This window comes from Apodemus sylvaticus, chromosome 19 (genome assembly GCF_947179515.1).
Source record: "Apodemus sylvaticus chromosome 19, mApoSyl1.1, whole genome shotgun sequence".
Taxonomy (NCBI): Eukaryota; Metazoa; Chordata; class Mammalia; order Rodentia; family Muridae; genus Apodemus; species Apodemus sylvaticus.
Window position 1 is genome coordinate 18,843,988 of NC_067490.1, and position 24,059 is coordinate 18,868,046.

Below are 24,059 nucleotides of genomic sequence, written 5' to 3' on the forward strand. Positions count from 1 at the left end.
TACTAAGACTACAAGGTTTTCTGTTTGTATGTTTGCTTGTTTGTTTTGTTTTGTTTTGTTTGTTTGTTTTTAAGTAAAACTCGGCAGAGGATCACAGCCACATGGAAGGTAAAGCCCCTAGGTTACCAGAAGCAATGGTTTTTAGAAAGCAGTGCTATGGTGTCTACCAAAACCACTGTAAAAGTGAGGCTGGCATAAAGACAAGCTCATGCCTCACAGGAACTCCTAGACCTGTAGTCAACTGATTTTGAATAAATATACCAGCTGAACTCAGAAAGTATTTTCAACAGATATTTATGAGACAATTAATCCAAGCTGGTACTACAATAATTCGGGGTCAATGCCAAAAATACTGTACTTGAAGGTTTATCTCACAGTGCACAAAATTAAATCAAATGGAAACACCACACACACACACACTCACACACACACACACACACACCCCAACATACACAAACATAGAGAGCTAAAAATTCCCTAGGTGGAAAAGAGAAGACACTTCTGGTTTTGGATTTGTTCTTATTTCTTACACATGGTGCAGCAAACATGACCCAAAAGAGATAAACCAGAACATTGTATTACAGAGAACTCTGTTATTCATAAGACACCATTGTGAGGTGAGAAGATGGCTCAGCGGTTAAGAACCTGAGTTCAATTACTAGCACCACATAGTGGCTAACTATCTGTTACTATAGTTCCATGAGATCAATCTCTTCTTCTGAACAGACAGACAGACAGACACACAAAAACACACACAAGTAGACATGCACACATGCATGAGTGCATATACAGATGCATACACACACACTCATACAGATACACACACAAACACACAAATGCACACACACAAATGCATGACTGCTTACATGCTTGCACACACACACAGATACACACAGACACACAGACACATACACACACACACAAGATATTTTTGATATAAATTCTTACAATATATGTGGGACCTGAGACAGAAACTTAGAACTTGGAAGCAAGCTGTTTGAAGAGAGGAAAATCTCTAGATATGTTGTAGGACTTGACCACCGGATGAGGTGCATTTGACTTACGGAGGTGCAAGGGGGCAAATGGGAAATCACAAAAGGCCACTGGCACAATCCAGAAATATTGAAAAAAATAATTTCAATTTGAGAAAATGCAATTGAAAACAGTATGTAAAGATATCTAGAGGGATGGAGAGATGGTTCAGAGGTTAAGAGCACTGACTGCTCTTGCAAAGGTCCTGAGTTCAATTCCCAGCAACCACATGGTGGCTTATAGGCATTTGTAATAGAATCTGATGCCCTCTTCTGGTGTGTCTGAAGACGGCTACAGTGTATGAATATATATTAAATAATTTTTAAAAGATATTTAGAAATAGAATCTTTAACAAAAATCCTTTATCCATGGAAGGATGTTTGTAAGATGTCAAGCAAGTTCTTAGACAACATTGTGCAACATTAGTATGCAATCCATGTTATAATGCTGTAATGAACTTGTAGTCATTTCTAGAACATTCTCTATCCACAGATGAGAAGCCTGCAGATACAAGGGCCTACTTTAATCCACTCTGCCTCATTTAGCATTAACTTGCATGAAACACAAGTTCAAAATACCCAAAATATATGCTCAGAAAGCATTCGGATTCAATTGTAAGCAGCAGAAAAAAAATTGGGGGGATTGCTGATGCTTAGAAACATCGAGTGCTCCCTAAATTCTTGCTGGACCAAAATAGTACTGTTTTGGCCGAACTGTGTGATCTTTGGTTCATAACTTGTTTACGGTTTTGCTCCTCGGGCTCTGCCTAACACAGTGCCTGGCACACGTTAAATAACAAACCAGTTCTTAGTCAATTAAGCCGTGCTGAGTGACTTCCAAGGGCGCTTTTTTATGGGTCAAGCAATTAAATAAACTTATTTAATAATCAACATTTATTGGTAAACACGGGATCCATTACTCTTTGATGGTACTTCTGGATGGGACACGCAGAGCCCATTAAGATAACGGGGTTTGGCATTTCTCTCGCCTTATGACTAACTCCATAAAACAGAGCCCTCTCTAAGCCCTTTACTATCCTGTGCAGTCTTCATGCTCTGTAGATATTTAGCATGCGTGCATTCATTTACAGATGTCAGGACTCTGTAACTATCCACGTTCATAATTCCAGGGGCTCCATCATGATCCATTCATATTTTTTTTAGTAATGACAACTGTATTACAATGATCTTAAATGTATCTGAAATTACTATACAATGTAAGACGCTGATCAAGCATAAGGCATTGAAACCACCCCACGAAAACAAACCCCGTGACTACAGCCATCCAATTCCTATTTGATACCTCAAAAAAAATGACGTCAATTTGATAAACTAAAAGAAAAATTAGTATGCACAAAACAAGTGTTCCTGTAAAAAAAAAATTCTCTCGCTTATAAATAATGACTCACACTGTGATTGAGAAATTAGGCTTATTTAACAAGTCGGTGTGTTTTGCTCAGGCTTTATGTTTTGTTGTTTGAGGAGAGTGAAATAAAGTAAACCGTAGCATTAAAAGCCAGCCTCGTTCCAATTTATTTTTATAGCATCATACAAAACAACCCAAGCTTAGAGTACATTCAGGCACGGAGGCTCAAATCCCTAATGGGAAGAAAGCAGTTCCATAAACAGATGTGATCACGGATTCCGAGTTTACTTGCTGGTGGCAAAAATAAAAGCACCAACTCAATAAGTTTTAATTTATAGGCATCTCCACCAGAAAGCCTTTGGGCGCTTTGAACAAAACTGACTAAAAATAAAATTCCGTACAATAAAACTTCATCTGCTCTGTTCTCCTTCTCGCCGGGAAATGTAAATTCTTCAGCCGGAGAACGGAATGGCGTCTCTATGGCTCCTGGATCTATGTGAACTTGGAGAAAATATTGGCATTGTCTATAGACTGCTGACACTTGGTTGAAGAAGAAAGAGATACCCGAGGGGGGTCTCCAGATACCTATAGTTGCTGTGGTTCCACCACGATCCTCCTGGACTTTTGGTGTAACTAACTATATGGCAGTTTTCTGTTCTATCCAGGGTGGGTATATCCTGTCTCTTTCTCAGACCAAGCCTCCTTCCCTAGCATTTCCCTTTTTATATAAGGATTGGTCCCTAGCATGTATCTAATTATATATGTGCACATATAGTACATGCAGTGTATATGCAAATACATGCTCATGCGTGTTCTTCTGTGTACTGATGTGTCTACACACGTGTTTAGGTGCATATGGAGTCCAGAGGTTTGATGTGATTGTTTTCATCTATCAACTTCACCTTACTCTCACTGAACATGGCGTTTACTGTCATCTTGAATGGCCTTTCAGGGAGCCCTAGAGAGTCTCCTATCTTCTTATCTCCAGTGCTGTGATACTAGACACACATGACACACAGCACCATGCCTGGTGCTCACACGGGAATTGAGGGTCCTGAGGCTTGCATGGAAAACAATTCACTAAAATGTCATCCCTCGCACCCTGACATAAAGCCGCCCTTTAAAAGCCTTACGTATGCCAAGTACAGACAAGGGAACAACCAGCCAGATGTGGTACAAATAACAGAACAGTGGACATTGGATCAGGACCTTACCTGACATTATTTTCTTTCAGAGTCTCAGTAGTGAACTCCAGTATGTCGGCCGCTGTCCCCACAAACATCAGAAGAAGTTCTGAGAGTTGGTCTCTAGTGATGGTCCCTCCAATGGGGAGAAGCCACCGTCCAATGATTAATATTAGCAGGAGGGTCTGGTGGAGTCCTAAGGTCCAGACTGGTTCACATACCATGGATAAGTTGTCAACAAAGCCCCTGGCCTGTTGAACAGAGACATCAGGATTAGGAACCATCGCTGTGCAAATGATCATTTACTTCAATGTGGCTTTCAGCTCTTGGTCAATGGTGTGTTTCTATCAATGTTTTCCAAGAGTCATTCTTTAATAACTAAGGAAGACATGGCACTCCTTTTAGCTCAACGCGCTATAAAAGAAATACAACAGGGTTTTTAAAGCAGGATTGACTTAAAGTGTGGCTAATTTAAACCTTGCATGGCTAATAAGATGATGCCTTGTGATATTTAAAGAACCAATTTAATAATGTTTTAAAGATCATTGGGTGTTTTATTACAGTCCATAATAAAATATGGCACATAACAAAGTTTGATAAGTTCCATATTAAAATTATAAAAACAGTCCAATAATTTCCTTTTACTGATTTAAAAATCTGATTTTATCAACATTGGAATTTTTACAGTCTTCCCTTTGTCCATTGCTGCCTTAAAACTTTAATTAGAAATAATTAGAATAATTGTAATATTTCCTATCTTTGCTCTGAATAATTAGCATTTTACTCAATAATCCATAATTCAGCAAGAAAAAAATTAGCCTGCCTTTACTCTCAGGTTTGAGAAAATGCTAGATTCACAGTATATTCCAGAGGATATAGCCTTCCTGTTTAACTTCCAAGTAAATTTTAAAATATGCTATTATTGGCATCGATTAAAATATTTAAAGACTACAAGATCTATGTCATAAATAGACGAGATAATGGCTCCAGGTGATCTATCCAAGCGGCATAGTTACACGGGCAAAATTGATATCCATATTTGAATCAGTTCTCATACCATGTACACAAGGACATCATATATATATATATATATATATAAAACATATATACATAATATATATATTCTAGAAAAGGAAGGTAGTACTCATTGGAATAAAATAAACACAACTGTCTTTGTTCAGACATCCCACAATCTTTTATATGTAGAAAGTCTAGAGGACTTGGTGGGGGGTAAGAAGAAAAAAATCATAGAATAAAATTTGATATCCAAGAATCAATCTTCTTTCTATATACTGGTTAAGAAATAGATATTGGGAAAAAAAGGAAATAGATATTGGAGTTAAAATTAAGTAGTCCTTACATTGTCACTGTGGAAAATAAAACACTTGCATATAAATCTAGCAAAATGTTAAGTACATACATGTTATATGTACACCTCTGTCAAAATACATTGTACATATATACACACATATATGTATATGTGTATGTGTATATGAATATATATGATGTATATATATGATGTATATGTGTATGTTTATATGTATATGATGGATATATATATATGATGTGTATATATGATATATGTATATGTGCATGTGTATGTGTATATGTGTATGTGTATATGTATAGGATGTGTATGATATATATGATATATATGTGTGTATGTATATGTCAGATACATACATATATGGCAAAAATACTAAATGTTGAGGAGTTAAATCAGTCTTTCTGCTTTATGGAAATCAAACATGGGGCCTTGCATCTATGAGGCATGTGTTCTAGCTCTGAGCTATATGTACAGTCCTTGAAAGCTTATATCAAACATGAGCTAACTGGAGAGAGGTCTCATGATCATGGATAAAGAGACTCAACATTGTCAACATGCCAGTGGTCCATGACTTGACATGTATTCGATGATATCAGCCCAACCATAATGCCATCAAGCTCTTTGGTGAGTGAAGAACTGAGTCTAGAGTTTATGTGGAGAGGTAAAATACCCAAACCAGCTCACACAGCATTGAAGCAGAACAAAGCTGGAGCCCCGATGCCATGTGACTTTTAGGACTTACTGCTGCAATTACATAGACAGTGCTCATTGGGTAAATGGTATAGACAAATAGAACCGTGGGCCAGAACAAATAACCCAGAAACAGAACCCGCAAATCACAAGTAATTTTCAATGTATTCGCAAATAGATTTCAGTGGAGATAATTGTTTTTTTTTTAAAAAAAAATGGTGCTAGAATAATTAGGCATCCACATGCTGACAAATAAATAAATAAGCAAACAAATAAGTAAATCGTGTGGTGCTATAGAGCTTGCACTCTTCCCAAAATTTAAAGAACTAGACTTAAAATGCAAAGTTATAAAGCTGTTACGAGCTCAGGTTAGAGCGAGTCAGTCGGATGTGTATTGTGGCGGTGGTTTTAGATACGACATCTAAGCAAGGATCCTAGACAGAATTAGTAAGCGTAGCTTCACCAAAACTAAAATATCCTACTCTGTGAAAGGCAAGAGACCCAAAGAGGATCCTTTAGTGCAGTTTTCCATGTTACGGTCAGCCCCAACTGTAAAAATCATTTTTGTTGTTATTTTATACCTGCAATTTTGCTACTGTTACTAACCATATTGTAAATATCTGTCCTTTTCAATGGTCTTAGAAGCCCCCTGTGAAAAGCTTGTCTATCCCCGAAATGGGTCTTGACACACAAGTTGAAAGCCTCTGAGATGGTGGGAGATGAAGGGAAAGAAGGAGGGATAGAAGGAAGGAGAAGGGGTTTTCCTTATTAAAAGTGACTGGGGAGGGTAGAAAACAGAGGTTAATTGACAGGCAAGCACACATTTTGGATAGATACTATTAATGATAGATAGATAGATAGATAGATAGATAGATAGATAGATAGATAGATAGATAGACAGCAGATAGAGAGATAGAAAGATAGAGATTATAGATAGATAGATAGATAGATAGATAGATAGATAGATAGATAGATAGATAGATAGATACATAGATAGATAGATAGATAGATAGATAGATAGATAGATAGATAGATAGGTTATAATACATTTTCTAAACCCATAGAACACACAATACCCAAAGTGAACTCAAATGTAAACTCTAACATTTAGTGACAATGACATATCCATGTAGGTACATCAATTTTTGGTTAAAAACATTGGGACTGTGGATCTAGCTCAGTTGGCATAGTGCCTAGTGTTCATGAGGCCCCAGGTCTGATCCTCAACACCACATATACTTGAGGTGGAGGTACATGCCTGTAATCCTAGCATGTGGGAGGTGGAGGTAGGAAGATTGGAAGTTCAAGGTCATTATCAGCTATTTAGTGAGTTCTTAGCCAACCTGTGTGATACCCTGCTTCAAATCTATGCAGATGATCTTCTAACATATCATCAAGGTACCAGATGTGATAAGAGGGGAGGTTGTGTATGAATGAAAAAGTTATGCGGCTGTTATACATAACTATATTTAAAAATATAGAGATATAATTGGAGCACATAAATTTATATATAGTTATTATGCTGTAATACCTTCTTAGTTTATGTTTCTATACACATGCTGAGAGCATGTTATTCATGCTTAAGTTCATTAATGTAAAGTACATCATCTGATGAGGATGGTATAGGTTTAATGAACAAAATACGTCCTTTTCTGAGCAACTTCCTTTTATAGGAAACTTTCTATAAATGACTGGGAAAGTTCTCACCAGCTCAAGGATATTCCCCATTCCGTTGGCGTCTCTGTGGGATAACAGGGTTTGATTGACATCTCCTCTTCTGCTGAAGTTCTGTGCCGTTCTCTCAGACTGGGTACTGCAATACTAAGAATTGAGAGAGGGATGCAAACAGAATTGCAACAAAGTAACAGCAAAGCAGTTTCACTCCATGCAAGAGATTATAAGGATGGTGGACATCTACAGAGACTGCATAAACATCACAGGAATATGAGGTAGAAGACACCCCAGGAGAGTGCTCACTGCCTCTCTCCCTATCTTGTAAGCATAGAGGGATACAGATGCTGACCCATCTTAGAAAGCTGTAAAATCTGTTGGTTAGTAACTGGGGTCCCTTTCTTGACCCTTTGTTGGAACAATTGTGATACAAACTCTGAGAATACATACAAGCCTGTCAAAGCATTTATTTTTATGAGCTTGTTTCTTACCAAGAACACTCTCTATCTAAAAATACCATTCCAGTTAAATAAATAATCCAATCACTTTTCACCCTTCAGGCCAGATACTGGCACAAACAGAAGGTCAGCATGTCTAGTGTCCCCGACACCAGTGTTACCATAGAAGCCAACTTAAGGTTGTGGGAAATTTGAGAATTGACCTAGAAGACAATGTCCTTCTTTTCTTTATTTCTGTACACGAGTGTCTACAAACAAATCTTTTGTAATTTGATCTAGACAGATACTGGGAAACAGGTAAAATAAAAGATGGAAATATGTATAAGAAAACAAAGGGACAATACTTGACAGAAGCACCATTGTGGGAGCATTCTTCACAGACCTGCTTCAAGGAGTACATGATTCTTTCTAAGCATCTGCAGTGCTGACGTGTTTTGTGTGTGTGCACACGCACACACACACATACACACACACACAAAGAAAAAGAGATGGAGGCAGAGACAGAGAGACACATATAGAGACAGAAATAAACACAGACAGAGAAAGAGAGTACACACAGAGAGACAGATAGACAGACAGATGGACGGACAGACAGACAGAGGAAGAAAACTACTACCGTCACCTATCACTACCACCACCACCACTATCACCACAATCATCATCATCAATCCCATACTCCATACATTTCTTAAGAGAACCTATCAGGGGATAAAACAGAGCGTAAGCCATAAGAAATGATTTTTTTTTTTTGGTAATTATTCTCAACACCATGCCATTTATTCTCTCCGTAAACCATGTGACAAGTAGACCAAAAGTCTGCCAAGAAGCCTTCATTTTCCGCTCTGAGCCCAAGTGACTTGTGTTGCATGTGAAGTACCATGAATAACTAGGAGCTTGCACCCTATGTTTGTACGTGCATGTGAGGTGTGCATGTACATATGTATGTGTGTATATGCAAGTGAAAGCACAAGTATGTGTGTGGATGCACATGTGTGCGCATGTGTTTACATGTGTGTGCATGATTATGTGTGTGCATGTATGTTCGTGTGTGTAGCATATGTGAAAGCCTCTATATGTGTGTGTTTATGTGTGGGTATGTTTATGTGAACATATGTGCATGTGTGACTGCGCATGTTGTGTGTATATGCATACATGTGCACATGTGTAGTGTCATTCCACTACATTTTCAAGAGGAGATAATAGTGAAAAAACAATCTTTTGCCCAGATCTGAAATAATCATTTATAGTGTAGCTTTGTGAGCTTAAGTGTGTAACTGTGGCTAGAAACAAAATTTGACCTCCTTTTTATAGGCATGAAAATGTACTGTATATTAAAACTAGTGAGATGATAGGATCTGATCCCTTTATCTCTAAAACTCCACACACACCTTGCTATTTACGGGAAATGTCACCCTTGAGTGCAGCGCTTTCTAATTTGGAAGCAGAGGACTTTTCATGAGCATCAGGGCAACGGAGCCCCTCTGCTCTCCTGCTCTTCAGTTTTAGACTAACAGAACCTTCCTTCTCACAACATTAAGGCCGCCACATATGCAGCTTTGAATCCTTAACCCTAACTTGACTTCTTCTGCTTCTGGGCTTGTCATTTCAGTCATCATCATGCAAGGGATTTTATGAAGCTCTTTTTGGTCCCTGCATGGGATGTATTTATGGCCATGTCATTAAAACCTAGTGTATCCCTTCAGCTCAAACTTAAGAAGGACGTCACAGAGAGCAGGCCATTTTCATTACTCTCCATGTGCTCAGTCAGAAGAAGAGCTCACGCACGGTGAACATTGTGGTCCTCGGGATGGTTTTGTTTATATTTGTGTAGATTATATCATGCTGGGAATGAAGGTATGAAACTGGTCATCTAGAAGCACTGGGCAGTAAATGAGTGAGGAATATTGGAAATTAAGATTTCCACTTTATTTCAGTTGCATGTATGTGTGTGTGTCTCTCTGTGATTGTTATGTCACATGTCTGCAGGTAACTGAAGAGCTGGAGCTGGAGTTTTAGGAAGTTTTGTGTATCCAGTGGGTGTCAGGATTTGAACTCAGGTTCTCTTCAAGGGCAAAGGATGTTCTTAGTCATGGCTTCTCTCTGGTCCCATCAAGGAAAAGTAAATGACTCTTACCATTGTGGAAAAATTCAGATGATTCTTATGCAAGCTCCTCAGAAACATTAGAGTGTGTTCTTCTGGACCATATGTTGGTTCTGAACTTAAGCCTTCTAAGCCCCAAGTTTTTTTTTCTTCTATAAAACAGAAATGGCTGCAGGATGTTTAATGAATGGGGTCCTTAAATCTAGTGAGGAAATCTAATTGAAAACTCTCTGAAATGTCAGGTCCTATGCAGCAAAAGTGATTATCAGGAAAGGACAGAGTGGATTTCTGCATCGCCTTCAGTTCTTCAAAGTCGCTTATTTCTTCAAAGATAATCCTAATATTCTCCCTCTCTCTCTCTCTCTCTGTCTCTGTCTCTCTCTCTGTTTCTCTGTCTCTCCCTCTGTCTCTGTCTCTCTCTCTCTGCCTCTCTGTCTCTCTCTCTCTCTCTCTCTCTCTCTCTCTCTCTCTCTCTCTCTCTCTCTCTCTCTCTCTCGATTTCTATCTCTGCTTGCCCTGCCTGCTTCAATCTCTGGACATTCATTTCAATTTTTGTTGTCAAATCCCAGTGACAAAGGTTTGATTCCTTTCGAGTGTGAAAATCATAGCTGTTTTGCCAGAGGTTTGAAACTCATTTTTGGTTGCATGCTATTTGTTGTAATGAGATTTGACCTGTGTAGCAATTAGTTGTGTAATGCTTTTATGTTATAAAAGCATTTGTGATAAATGAATTGTTATTGTGGATGATACCCATGCTGTATGATTAGATCTGTTAGACAGGAAATTGATTCGAATCACCACAGCATATTTTCATAGTCCTGACAGGAGACTCGAGTGGTCCTTTAGCTCTTTGTGGTCTTCTTATCAGACACATGGTGACTTGACTCAAACAAACATTCTTTAACGCAGGCATGGAGGCTGCCTCAGACTTTAATGAATTTCAGCGAGAGATGGGGGGGGGGGAGGAGAAATGTTTCCTTCCTGGATGAAGGATTGATAATTGCTTGGGAGTTTCTTCGAAAGGGATCCGCAAAGGTAAATGGCTCTCTGTGTGCCTCAACTTTGACGGAAGCCTTTTCAGATCAAGTTACATATAAACTGGAGACTCAACCCTGATATATGAAATAACAGCTGTAACAAAGAAATCCATACAGGATCAATTTGGAGCAGATCTTGCATAAAGCATTTTTATCAATGAAGCCTCCTACACTTGTGCAGGAAATTTAGCAAAACAAATGACAGGCTTAGTCTTGAGTCTGTGGGTCTGACAAGTCCATGGAGGGTGTGGGTCAATATTGATAATGGGATATAAGCCATGTATGCCGGGGAATGTCTGAACTCAGGAAGGCGAAGCAGGGGGATTCCTACAAGCTTGGAGCCAGCCTGGGCTACATAGCAGATACCAGGCTAGACTGTGACTCAAGAAAACAAACAAGACTGAATGATGGGAATCTGCTTTACAAATGGGAATTGGATTGGAAGCCATGGTCATATGTGGTTGGATATATGCGATCCCTTTCCCTGTGATGGGCTTCCTAATATAACTTCCTAATATATTATGTCTCTAGAAGAATATTCCATTTTATTTTTATTTTGAAATGCGTGTGTGTGTGTGTGTGTGTGTGTGTGTGTGTGTGTGTGTGTGCATACGCGCGCGCATGCTGGTACCTGTTGAGGCCCGAAGAGGCCATTAGAGATCCAGGATTTCTTACAGCCAGATGTTCAGATGATCCTAGATGCTGGGACATGAACTCTAGTCCTCTGCAAGGGCAGCAGGAGCTCCTAACAGCTGGTGAGCTTTCTCTCCAGCCCAGAGATTTCTGTTTTACAATGTCTCAACAAGTTCCAAAACCTTGTCTCCTGGAATCCCCTCGCCCTGTGTTTTTCACTGGTCCCTAAAAAGTTTGAATACATTCATGTGGGCACGGCTAAAGGTGTCCTGTTTGATTTAGTTTCATGTCTGCTTTCAGATATATCTTCTCAAATGATGCCAGAACAAACGAGGCCTTAGCATAATGAGAGTCATAGCATAACTCCTCGGAATTCACAGAAGGTGAAGGAGTTAAATCGCATTCACAGAGATGGGGAGATGGCTTGGTGACTAGAAGTATTGGCTGTCCAAGAATGAGGAGAAGAGCGCAAATCCCAACAACCACAGGAACGATACGCTCTGTGGCATGACCCCATGTCCCCAGAGCTGGCATGGAGAAGAACAGATACAGGAGAATCACTGGGGCTTACTCAAAGAGTTCAGGGACAGGTCTTCCCTTGAGGAGACTCAGAAGAGAGTGACAGAGAACATCCTGCATCTTGCATTCGCTTCTGTAGGAAGAACACAGTTATAGATATGCATGTGCACATATACCAGACCAACACACACACTACATACACACACGTGCGTACAAACATCAATGGGTAACTATGTCATTTTCTCATTTCCCCCATGAACCATAGCTAGTGTGTTGTAGGGATGAGGGGGTGAATCATAGACAAAAATCACTGTGCTCTTCCTTTTTGGCCAACTTGACACAAGCTAGGGTCACCTGAGATGAGAGAAATTCTTATTTATTTGTTTATTTGTTTATTTATTTTTATTCTCGATATTCTTTGTTTACATTCCAAATGATTTCCCCTTTCCAGGTTCCCCCCTCCCCATAAGTCCCATAAGCCCTCTTCCCTTCGCCTGTTCCCCAATCAACCCTCTCCCACTTCGCTGTCCTGGTAATCCCCTACATTGCTGCATCAAGTCTTTCCAGGACCAGGGCCCTCTCTTTTGAGAAGAGAGATATTCAATTGAGAAAATGTCCCCATCAGACTGGCCTATCGGAACGCTCGGCAGGCATTTGCTTAATGGATTATTTATGTAGAAGGATCTGGTTCGGTATGTCAGTGCCACTCCTGGGTAGCTGGTCTTAGATTATTTAAGAGAGTAGGCTGAGCAAGCCAGTAAGCAGCACCCCTCCATGGCCTCTACTTTAGTTCCTACCCCAGGCTCTTGCCTTATTTGAATTTCTGCCTTGACTTCCCTCAATGGACTGTGATCAGTCCTATAAGCCAAATAAGCTCTTTGTTCCCCAAGTTTTTTGTGGTTTTAGTCATGGCAAACTAAGCAAACTAAGATATCACTGACAAGATGTGTTAGTCAAGTAATCATAACCCAGAAGCAATTGCTATTATTTCATTCTCATTAATTTCCTTTTGATAGAGTATGGATAGATGATAGATTACTGTCTTTTCTCTCTGACCTCTTACTTCTTGATTTTTAGATAATTCCAATCCCCATAGAAAATCTCAGAAAAGCTCATAACTGAAACAAATCATGACCTATTCTGAAAGTGGATTGCTGCTGAAAGCCACCATCCTCTTTAGAAGCAAATACCTGGTTTCCATGGTGCATTTCAAGGAGCCACAGGGACGGCATGATGTTTATCAGGTACAAAAAGATGGCCGGAGAAAACCTGAAGGTGGAGAAAGAGACTTTAGCTTTTGTTTTGTTTTTAAATTTCAAGGAAGAAGACTAAGGGAGGGGTGGGGAAGATGGCTTGGCAGGTAGAGTGTTTGCTGTACAGCCAGAGAGAGCCTATGTCAGATCCCAAGAACCCACGTAAATGCCAGGGTGGCCTTGGGTAAGCCCAGGATGCAGAGGGGCCCCGTGAGCAACCTGTCTGGCTTGGCTAACTGAATGGTCAAATTCTAAGTGCAAGTGTGCCACCCTGCCTCAATACAGAAGATCAAGAGTGCTTGAAGAAGGTATCTATTGTCTGCCCTTTGCCTAGGTGCACACACACCCCTAAACAATGAGCTCCCACAATGTGAACTCATATGTACATCACACATACACACACACACACATACACACCTCCCTAAAAGAAACCAAGAAAACACCCAGGGCCCAGTCACAGTCCCCCTCTGTTATTGTTACATGATTTCTGCCACAGGGATTACAAAGACATACACTCACTGCAAAGCCGCTACCAGCTGCCTTTCTCACCAAATCCCTAATCCAATTAATAAAAGCTGACTGTAATATGGCATCCTGGGACACCACCAATTAGATTCAGGCACAGCCCTGCTTATTGGGTATTTAAGATGTTTTACAGAAAGCAAATTTTGCAGCCAGAGCAAATCCTGGATTTATTTCAACTTTGCAGTTTTAAGGAAATTGATAGTAATGTTTCCCCTGGTCATGGACCTAGACTTCTGAGCTCTCAGATGATGACCTCTCACAAAAAAGAAAAGAAAACAAACAAACAAACAAAAACCCAAAAGAAAACAAAACCTCAAATGGTTGGAACAAGAATGGAAAAAATTATAAAAGGAAAGAAAAAAATCTAAAGGTTTGGGAACTTTTGAGAGGCTAGTTCAATTGTCTTAGTTAGGGTTTTACTGATGTGAACAGACACCATGACCAAGGGAACTCTAATAAGAAAAACATTTAATCTGGGCTGTCGTACAAGTTCAGAAGTTAAGTCCATTACCATCAAAGCGAGAACATGTCAGCATCCAGGCAGGCATGGTGCAGGAGGAGTGTTCTACATCTTCATCTGAAGGCTGCTAGCAGAATACTCACTTCTAGGAAGCTAGGATGAGGATCTTATAGCCCAAGCCCACAGTGACACACCTACTCCAACAAGTCCACACCTATTCCAACAGGACCACATCTTCTAATAGTGCCACTCCCTGGGCTGAGCATAGACAAACCATCACATCAATATCTGTTATTTCCTGATTCAAAATTCAGAAGGAGTGCTGAAGAGAGGACTGATGGAGACATGCTCAGGTTGAAATGACCTGTGCTGAAGATCTCCTAATTCATTCCCCATTGCACATAGCACAGTGACCATCAACTCTTCATGCCAAGGGTCAATTTGCATGGCTTTGCGAATGGGGCTGACTTTCTCAGAGATCTACAAGTTGGATTTCTACGGTGATAGAGGGTCAGTGTGGCAGTGTTCAGTGAGTCGCCCATTCCAGCTCCCACATGAGAAGTTTTTTGTGATGTCTTTGCATAGCCTTGTCTCGGCGTGCATGTTTGGAAGAGCCCTCTCAACTCCCTTCCCAGGTTAAAAGTAGTTGTGTTGGACTATGATTTAACTTACAAATCCTGCCCCGCTTATGAATATGAATCTGGAGTGGAACTGTGGTAGTGCACAGCAGCAGCATTGGCCTGGCAAGGATCAGTACACCTCAGCATCTGGTGGATGAAAGAGCTCAGTGGAAGTAGTAGATTGTACTGGTGCTTATTGAGAAATTCTACCTCTGCTCCTTAGTTTCACAATCCTGAATCACAAGGAAATAGACTCTTAGAGAGGGATTGTATAATTGGGTTGCCTGTGGGTGTGGGTGAGAGATTTTCTTGACTGAGATTGAGTTGGGCAGATTCACTGTAAGTGTGGATGGCACCATCCCCTATGCCTGCCCTCTGAACTATGTTAGCAAGAAGACAGCTAGCAATGAAACATACAAAAGCCCAGGCATGTATTCTCTTTGTGCTCTGTGCACAAGAAACATCAATTTCCTGCCTTGATTTCCACATAATAATGGACTGTGACCTGAGAACAGAAACTAAATGAAGCCTCCTCTCTAAGTTACCTTTGCGTCAGGATGTTTTCTGTCAAAGGTAAGGAAACTAGTACAGGGGGGCAATAAAAGTATATCTGTTATAATTTTGAAATAGTAAGTTGGGTGCAGTGATACACACCTATAATCTCAGGACCCTGGGGGTTGAGATGCAGGAGGATTACAAATGTGAGTCCAATTTGTGACACCTATCAAGATTTTTCCTTTTAAAACCAAATAATGGTGATGATAGTAATACATAATAAAAAGGGACAAGTAAGGTTCTTTCCAAACTTATTGCTTCAAATTGTGTTTGGTTTTGGATTAAATTCTTTCATGATAGAGTATCTCAAAGTTAAATTAATAAGTTAATTCATTTTATTAACACCATTTGTTGTTGTGAGATTAAACTTTATCTAAACACTATTATAAGCTAGAGAGTAAAACAATAAATAAATAAATAAATAAATAAATAAATGGAAAAAGGGAAAATGGGTGGAGTTTTAAAAGGCTATTGACCCTTTGTTATTTTCTTTAATCTTCTGAGGAAAAAAAATAAATAGAAAGGGCAAGGAAAAAAAAGATCTTTAAAAAAAATCAATATTTAATATAGACACTCTTCTACTTTTGATTTCTTGCCAAAACCAATTTTGAAGCAAAAGGTTATGGGTCAAGATATTATTAAACTCTAACTTGGAAGATGTCTGAGCTGCAGAGAAATGTCAAAAACCCATGTCAGGCACACTCTTAAAAGAAAGAAAGCATCAACTCTTTGACCTTCTATATCACAGGAAACACGAGGAAGATTTGCTGAGAGACACAGGGAAGGAAGTCAGTTCTGGTCACAGGGCAAGCTACACATGTCGGTTGTTGATGTTTGGACAAAAGGGATGTTAGCAAAACAAAAGTTTGTTAACCTCAAGTTTCGAGCCTAACACCCTTAGTAAATAATACTGTTAAAATAATAATCTGGGGGAAGTGTTAGACACAGAACACAGTAGAACTCAAAGGAAGTTGAAAATAAACCAATGACCTTACTATCTCTGGTGCATTAGATCCATTTCTATAATTAGAAAAAATATCATTATCCCATTTTGGTGTAGTTGCCTTAATTAGGAGATTAGCTCAGCACACACACACACACACACACACTCAATATTCAAGAATTTCTGTGTTGTATAATATAGAAAGTCTAACCCCATTTGCCCTATAGTCAGGGCTCCATGACCTGTTTTTGTGCCTTACGCCTAGCACATTCTATCAAGACAGCAACTTCAGCCCCAACTTACTGTTTACTTAAAACAAAGAAAAAGAAAACCAAAGAAAATGTGGACTAGGTTAGTGGTATAGTGCTCTTCTGGAGCCTTGAGTCCAGCCCCAGGGCTGCTAAAGCAAAACCGGTTTTGGAGAAGTTTCCTTTCATGACCCCTTCCTTCTTAGGGCTCTGTGACGCAAGAAGAAGGTGAGAGGACAGACTCACGCTGAGGAATAGCTCGCATTCCCCTCTATTCACAGCCTCCTCTGACAAACCATGGTCCTTGTTTAGATCAACATAGCTAATGTGGCTGAGCTATGAAGAAAGGATGGGAAACACCCTTAAATGTAAACAAGTCTTAAGCCCATGAGCCTGACAAGTCCATGGAGGATGTGGGGCAATATTTATAATGGGATATAAGCCATGTATGCCGGGGAATGTCTGAACTCAGGAAGGTGAAGCAGGAGGATTACTACAAGTTCAGGGCCAGCCTGGGCTACATAGCAAATACCAGGCAAGACTGTGACTCAAGAAAACAAACAAGCCTGAATGATAGGAATCTGCTTTACAAATGGGGATTGGCTTGGAAGCCATATGAGGCTGCATATATACAATCCCTTTCCCTGTGATGGGCTTCATAATATAACTTCCCAATATATGAGCTATCTAGGAGAATGTTACATTTTATTTTTTATTTTTAAATGTGTGTGTGTGTGTGTGTGTGTGTGTGTGTGTGTGTGTGTGTGTGTGTGTTAGATTAGCTTTCAGAATACCAGCTTTCTGAAGGCAGACCGCCTGTCCCCTGATCGCTGCCTTTCCCTGATGTCTCGCATCCTCCTTTCCAAGGCAGCATGTTGCTATCTTGTTTAATGTTCAGTTAATGTCTGTTCAGCCAGTGTTCAACTGCTTAAATGCTTGTATTTGTGAATAATGAATGACTGAATGAATAAAAACGACGAATCTACAAACATGAACACAGACTCCTTACTTCTGGATGTCTAGTTAGTACCAAAGATGCTATTTGAGCTGAGACCTTTGAAGAATTATTATTCAGCATTTGTTCTTGTTCAAAAAGGTTACTATACATTTTTACGTTTGTGTATATGTGTGTGTGTGTGTATGCACACCACATGTAAGTAGGTATCTACAGAGGCCAGAAGATGGCATCAGAGCCCCTGGATCTGGCGTTAAGTAGTTGTGAGCTGCTTAAAGTGGACACTAGGGACCAGAGGTGGATCCTCTGGAGAAGCACCAAGTGATCTTGACTCCTGAGCCACCCATTTCACCGGCCCGAGGACTTATTACGTCTAAGGCAGAATGGCCAGTAGCAGCGGTCACACTCGGCAGAGCTCAATTGCAACACTGCCTCTTCCTTTCCTTAGTGGTTGCATACAACTTACCTTTTGAGACGTCAGATTGGTTAAGAGTGTTAGTAGAGCAACACGACCCTTGTGGCCAACATTTCAGAGTCTCAGTTACAGAACTTCTGCCTTCCCCATCAGCTCTGTATGCAAATAAGACCTAAACCACTTATTTGCCTGCATCAGGGGGTGCTGTTCCCATGGCTGAGAATGCCACAACCTACAAACGCTAGCCTCACACTTGACCTCTGCAAGATGAAGAGCTGTGTGAGGCACTTGCCCATTGTAGACTTTGTGAGACAGCCTGCTCCCAGCCCTGCGTGCCTCTGCCCTGAGTTCCCTTTCTTCCTCACCATTTTTTTGCAGTATTCTTCTGACGCCATGAAGACACATCGCCTCCCCGATTCAGGCCTTCAGGAACATGTCTGCCTGTCTGGGACATCCTCTGCCACAATGGAGTCGGATTACTTCCTTCTACTGGCTAGTGTCAGCAAGATAAAGACTCTTATAACAAACTTCCCCAGGCCACCCAAGTAGTTGCAAGCCTTCCCATTATGCATTTTTCTTCACGTTTCAAATTTTATAATTACATGTGTATGTTCATGTGTATTAAGTGTTTATCATTTAGTTATAGACTTTCCCCTAAGTAATCCTCAATTTTAGTGCATACACCATTTTGACTCTCTGCCCCTAATTAAAGGATGCCCTCTGCTCCTTCAGAGTGTAAGGTACATGTGGGCTCCCCACAAACAGTGATCTGATAAAGGCCCTGGATTGATTAGAAATAGCTTCTTGAAATGAAACTGTAAGTTAATAATTTTTATCAGAAATTTTATTTAGTGAAACCAATGGTTTTTTTGTTTGGTTTGTTTGTTTGGTTGGTTGGTTTTGGTTTTTCTTTCTCTTATGAATGTTCAGTGTTTCACTCTGAGAAGATAGCTACAATATATTAGTTTTGAAGACCAGAGTATCCTTTACAATGCTTTTATAATTTGTTTATTCTGTGTATGTCGCATACATGTGTGACACAATACATTCATACAGGTCAGAAAATGACTTTCTGGAGTTGGTGTCCTCCCTCCATCATGTGGGTTCTGAGGACCGAACTCGGGTCCTCTGGTTTGGCAGCAATCACCTTTACACACTGAGCCAACTTGCTGTCCCAAGTCTACAAGATTATGGATATTATGCCATTAATTCTATTTAGTTTTGGAACCAAGGAGAGTTTGAATTAATTCTCATGCATTTTCCTAAGAGCTACCAGATAATTGTGCTGTGTGTGTGTGTGTGTGTGTGCGTGCGTGCGCGTGCGTGTGCGTGTGTGTGTGTGTGTGTGTGTGTGTGTGTTGTGATGGCTTTGGGAATAATTAGGCTCCAAGCAACTTGCTTAATGAATAATGCCTCAAGAGGACCTAACCAGTTTTCAAATCAAATGATTTGGGTTTCTAGACAGTTATTTATAAAAATACCACACATTATATTGCCGGACAATGACATATATCACTTAAAGCTGACAAAAGATCCGAGAGTGAAATGTTTGTAGAACTGACACTAGGCCAGCACCAAGGAACTCGCTGCTTGGAGAAATTCAAATGTGTTATAAATCTCAATTAATGCTATCTGGTCAGAAAATTAAAGGTGCCGGACACAGCTTTTCTCTACCACACCAAATTATCTTGCTCCACTGTGTTTTCTAAATTAAAGCTTCCTTTGAACATTTCTTTCCCAGGACAAGTTCTCTCCAAAGAAATACCTTGTACATTTTTCCTTTGTACAGTTATGTAATTATTAGTCTATTAACAAATTTGTTTACTTGATCTCATTTCTAGACCATGTGCACATCCATGGATGCCTTGCACAACACCACTCTGAGCTCTCTCCCTATTTTATTTTTTGTTTTAAAGCAGGGTCTCAGAGAGTTCAGGCTGGCCTTGAACCCCCTGATCCTTCAACCTCCACCTTCCTGGTGTTGGGGCTGTAAGTACACAGAGTCGCATCCAGCTATGCAGTTCAAAAGATGTACTCCCTACGTTCTTTTCATTTCATGCTAAAACTAAAATGCTATTTATCATACAAAGTAGTCATTTCCACAAATTATAATGCTTTTCATAGAATGATTATGTCGTGACATTTAGCACGTTAAGGCTGGAGTGGATTTTATTTATTTCAATTCAGCATTAGCCTAGAATTAGGATTCCATTTTGCTCTTTCTGAAATGACAATTATTGTTCTTTTCTTATTGAAAATATAGCACCTATTCATTTTATGCATAGAACATTATATATAATACACATATATATATATAAATATATGTATACATACATAAAGTGGGAAATTAACCAAATATCACTTGTTACATTCTTTTTTTAATGTTCTGGCTTCTAATCATATATACAAATGTTGATGTGGGTAATATTTAATATTTAAATGAAGCAAAAAATACCGTGCAGAAATTACTTCTTCATGAATATTGATCTAATTTCCTTTTCACTTCATGGCATTTTACACTCGACAGAACAGGGTAGAGATACAAGGATTATACACTCAAGCTTCAAAATCTGATGCTAAAACTTAGAAACTTAGAAGCCATGCCCAGTTGTTCTGAGGCCCTGAGTTGTGATTTAAAGATTTCTTGGACCCTTTGTAAGTGGGCTGGTTTCTCTGGGTGGACTTCAGCCTGTGTGACTTCCATCTTGGCTCCTCAGCAAGGGCCTTCTGTGAGTGTCAGGGAACTTATGGTTGCCGACATCTCAGCCTCTGTGACCTGCCCGTCTGTCACGTCCTATCACATAGTAAATGATCTCTAGTCTGCAGAGCTACAGCTTCTGAACTCCTAAGAACTTGTGTCTTGACCACAGCCAGCATACATTTATTTTTTAAGTAACATACCCCTCTCCTCTCCCCCTGTTTTCAGATCTCTTGTGTGTGCCTTCAACAGGCAAGGAAGGCCATTACTGTGTGGGAATAAACACATGGGAAGGCTCCCCCCCACCACCAAAAGTATACTGGGCATATTTGAATGACTTTCAATTAGATGATAGATTCTTCTTCTTTTTTTTTTTTTAACTTATTCCATACAAGTCTACAAAGTAGGCACTAGCAAGAGAGGAGAGAGGGATTCTGAAAAGATTGGGAACGGACTACACATTGCAATAGAATCATTCACTGTACTTAACTTTCTTCAAGGACTGCTCACACAAAGGTTTTGTCCAGAGAGATAATTCTGAAGGTGAATGTTAAAATTCCGAATGACAAATTTCAGTGTTGTTAATATTTCTTCAAATCAAAACCATACTCGCAAATTATGATGTAAGTGGGAAGGAAAACTTGTTCTCCCCACACTGTACTCAATCTCAAAATTCCTTACTCCATCTCAAAAGTTCCCAAAGCACATTTGAAGTAAGGCCAACTCTATTACAATCAGATAAAAAATATTTGAACTTGGGGATCTTGACCGGGGAAAGGTATGGATAAATTTGAGGACCCATGTATAATTCTTAACACAAAATTTCTGAGCAGAGGAAACTGCCATTTTTCTACATGAACAGGTTCTGAGTCCTATCTTGAGGATCCCTGTCACCAGAATTTCCTCAGCCTGTGTCAGGAACTCTATTCTCTTCCCTCGGACATCAGCACCGTCATGACAGGTCCTCAATCCGTGTCCTTCTGTCTCTTCTCCCTTGGACAACAGCTGCCTTTACTGCTATATCTTGGCTGTCCAGTCCTCCTGCACCACAGACATAATTTGCTGGAGAGTCTTTGTTTCCCCTTGTGTCACTTTGCATGCACACGCATGTAGCTTGACAAACCTCAGATTCCTTCAGAAACATGGCAACATCTTGTGTGAGGAAGGCTTGTTTACTGAGAATAAATGTTTGTTTACTAAGGCATAAGTGAAATTAAATTGGTCATGATTATAGGAATTTTGTGGTTTGTGATAAATAAAATACATTATGAATGTTATGTATGTAATAATATAATTTACTTCCTTATACATAAAGATAATAGTATATGTTTACTCGCTTCTGTAGACAAGGTTGAGTCTTTCCTTAGAGAACCAAACTGAAGCTGTCTAGAATCTGTCTCTCTTTTCTTTATAACCTATTTAGTCTTTACAAAGGCATCTGCTTTCACATGAATGTGTGATCTGTGTGTTTATCATGAACTTTCCTGTCTTAAGGAAAATACCCTATCCCTCAAAACAAGAAGAGACAATGAAAAGGAAATCTTGGTTTACTGTCACTGTCTGAGACATTAGTCGAGTTACTTTGCCATGCATTGGTAAAATCACACTATGATGGAATTTAAGAGGTAAATTAATTCTAAAGATCTTTTGAGGACTACAGAAGATAATGGGTATGTATAAAGTTTGGTATGTCCCCAACGTTCCACAGCTGATGACTGTTATCACCCCATTGTAACCCTGTAATGGTCACCGACATCTTCCTCCTCAGTATATCACCAGAGACTACTCAAGAATAGCCCAACAAAGTTGTCAGGTGGCTAATCTAAGTGAACCACAATATTATATATGACAATAAATACACCCAGGGAAATAGAAAGCAGAGAAATTACAAATAACTCAACCAGAGATGGTAGTGCAAGTTAGAGGAAAAGTTTCATTCTCTTAAGAATTATTAATCTTTAATACACAGTCATCCAACTTTTTGAGGCTGAACACATAAACCACAATTAAAATATAACACCCTTCTAATATATGCATATATATAAATATATATACACATATATTATATATGTATACACATATGTGTTATATATATACACACATATAGTGTGTATATATGTATATAAATATATATGTGGATATATATGTAACAAATTTACATTTAGAGCAAAGGAACAGAGTCACCATGTACTCTGCCACTTTGTCACTTTGTATGAGTAACTTCCTCTGTTCTAAATATCATTTCTATGTGACCTTCAAACAGATACCTCTTATGGTACATGCATTATGATTTTTAGAGGAAAAGAAACACTGGCTTTGCATAACAAATGTAATTGATACATTTGTTACATTGTTGATACAGTTGATACATTGGGAGACTGGGGCTTTGGTTTCTCAATGCTAATACTTCCAAAGACTTTATAAAGAAGTATAGGGTACCCACACAAGGAGCTCACCCTTGATGTGAATTTTCTAATGATCGAGAAAATTAAACAGTTCACATTTGTCCCAGTTCTGTGTAAGTAATAATGTCACTGCGGGGTGAAGAAGTACCTAAAATTTTAAAGTTAGAATATTTTTGTGCTGATGTATTTGAGCTATTTGTATTGATTTTTTCTCCCCACCCCCAAAGACATGAGAAAAAAAAGAAAGGAAATCTCTGAAGATGGCCATCACCTTGATTTCCGTTCTATAAGTTATCATTGTGTATTCTCATGCATGAAGCTTGGTCATCAGTCAGCGCTTCAATTTCCTTGATACCCAACTCTTATTCAAGTATGACAATTACTTCTGTCCCCAGTTCATCATGAAACAGTGACTTTACCTTGAAAGGTCATCACAGAAGCAATATAAGGGGAAAACTGGGATTGAATCTCCACAAGAATGACACAAAGCCATGTCACAGGAAGGGAGGCATTCAGTGTGTTTCCAAAATCACCGTAACCTTAACTCAACTTTCTACACCGAGATTGTGACTCCAGATACAGAACACGCATCTCCTCAAGCGCATCTCTACAAGTACCAAGAATACAGAAGCTCATGTCTTGAGTCTCAGGGATATATACTTACTCCCTGCAGATGGGGCTGGAAAAATCTGATTAGCCATAAAATTGTTATGGAAAGAACTAAAGATATGAAGAACTTTCAGGAAATATGAGCAGCAAGGGAGTTCAGGCCCAGCATAGTCTATCTCTTGAGAGAATTCCCATGGCCCAAGTTGACCATCTGGTAGACCATGGGTCTCCCTTCAAATGCCCCTCTATTTCACTGCATCTGGGTTTCCAAATATCAATGGTATTAAAGGCAAAAAACACTATCTGGTTGGATTTAAGGCCCACTCCATGAGATGAAACCCATGCCTGCTACTGCT

General features: G+C 39.5%; 1 protein-coding gene across 2 annotated transcripts in view; it reads right to left on the reverse strand.

Annotated features, from left to right (window-relative positions):
* Tmem26 (transmembrane protein 26) overlaps positions 1–24,059 on the reverse strand; it is a 53,569-nt gene that overhangs the window by 22,600 nt on the left and 6,910 nt on the right. For both annotated transcript variants that reach the window (XM_052164631.1, XM_052164630.1), the window contains 3 exons: positions 13,208–13,286; positions 7,306–7,419; positions 3,612–3,832 (listed from right to left, as the gene is read on the reverse strand). In XM_052164631.1, coding sequence (XP_052020591.1) covers positions 3,612–3,832; positions 7,306–7,419; positions 13,208–13,286 — 414 coding nt within the window. The remainder of the gene's footprint in view (positions 1–3,611; positions 3,833–7,305; positions 7,420–13,207; positions 13,287–24,059) is intronic.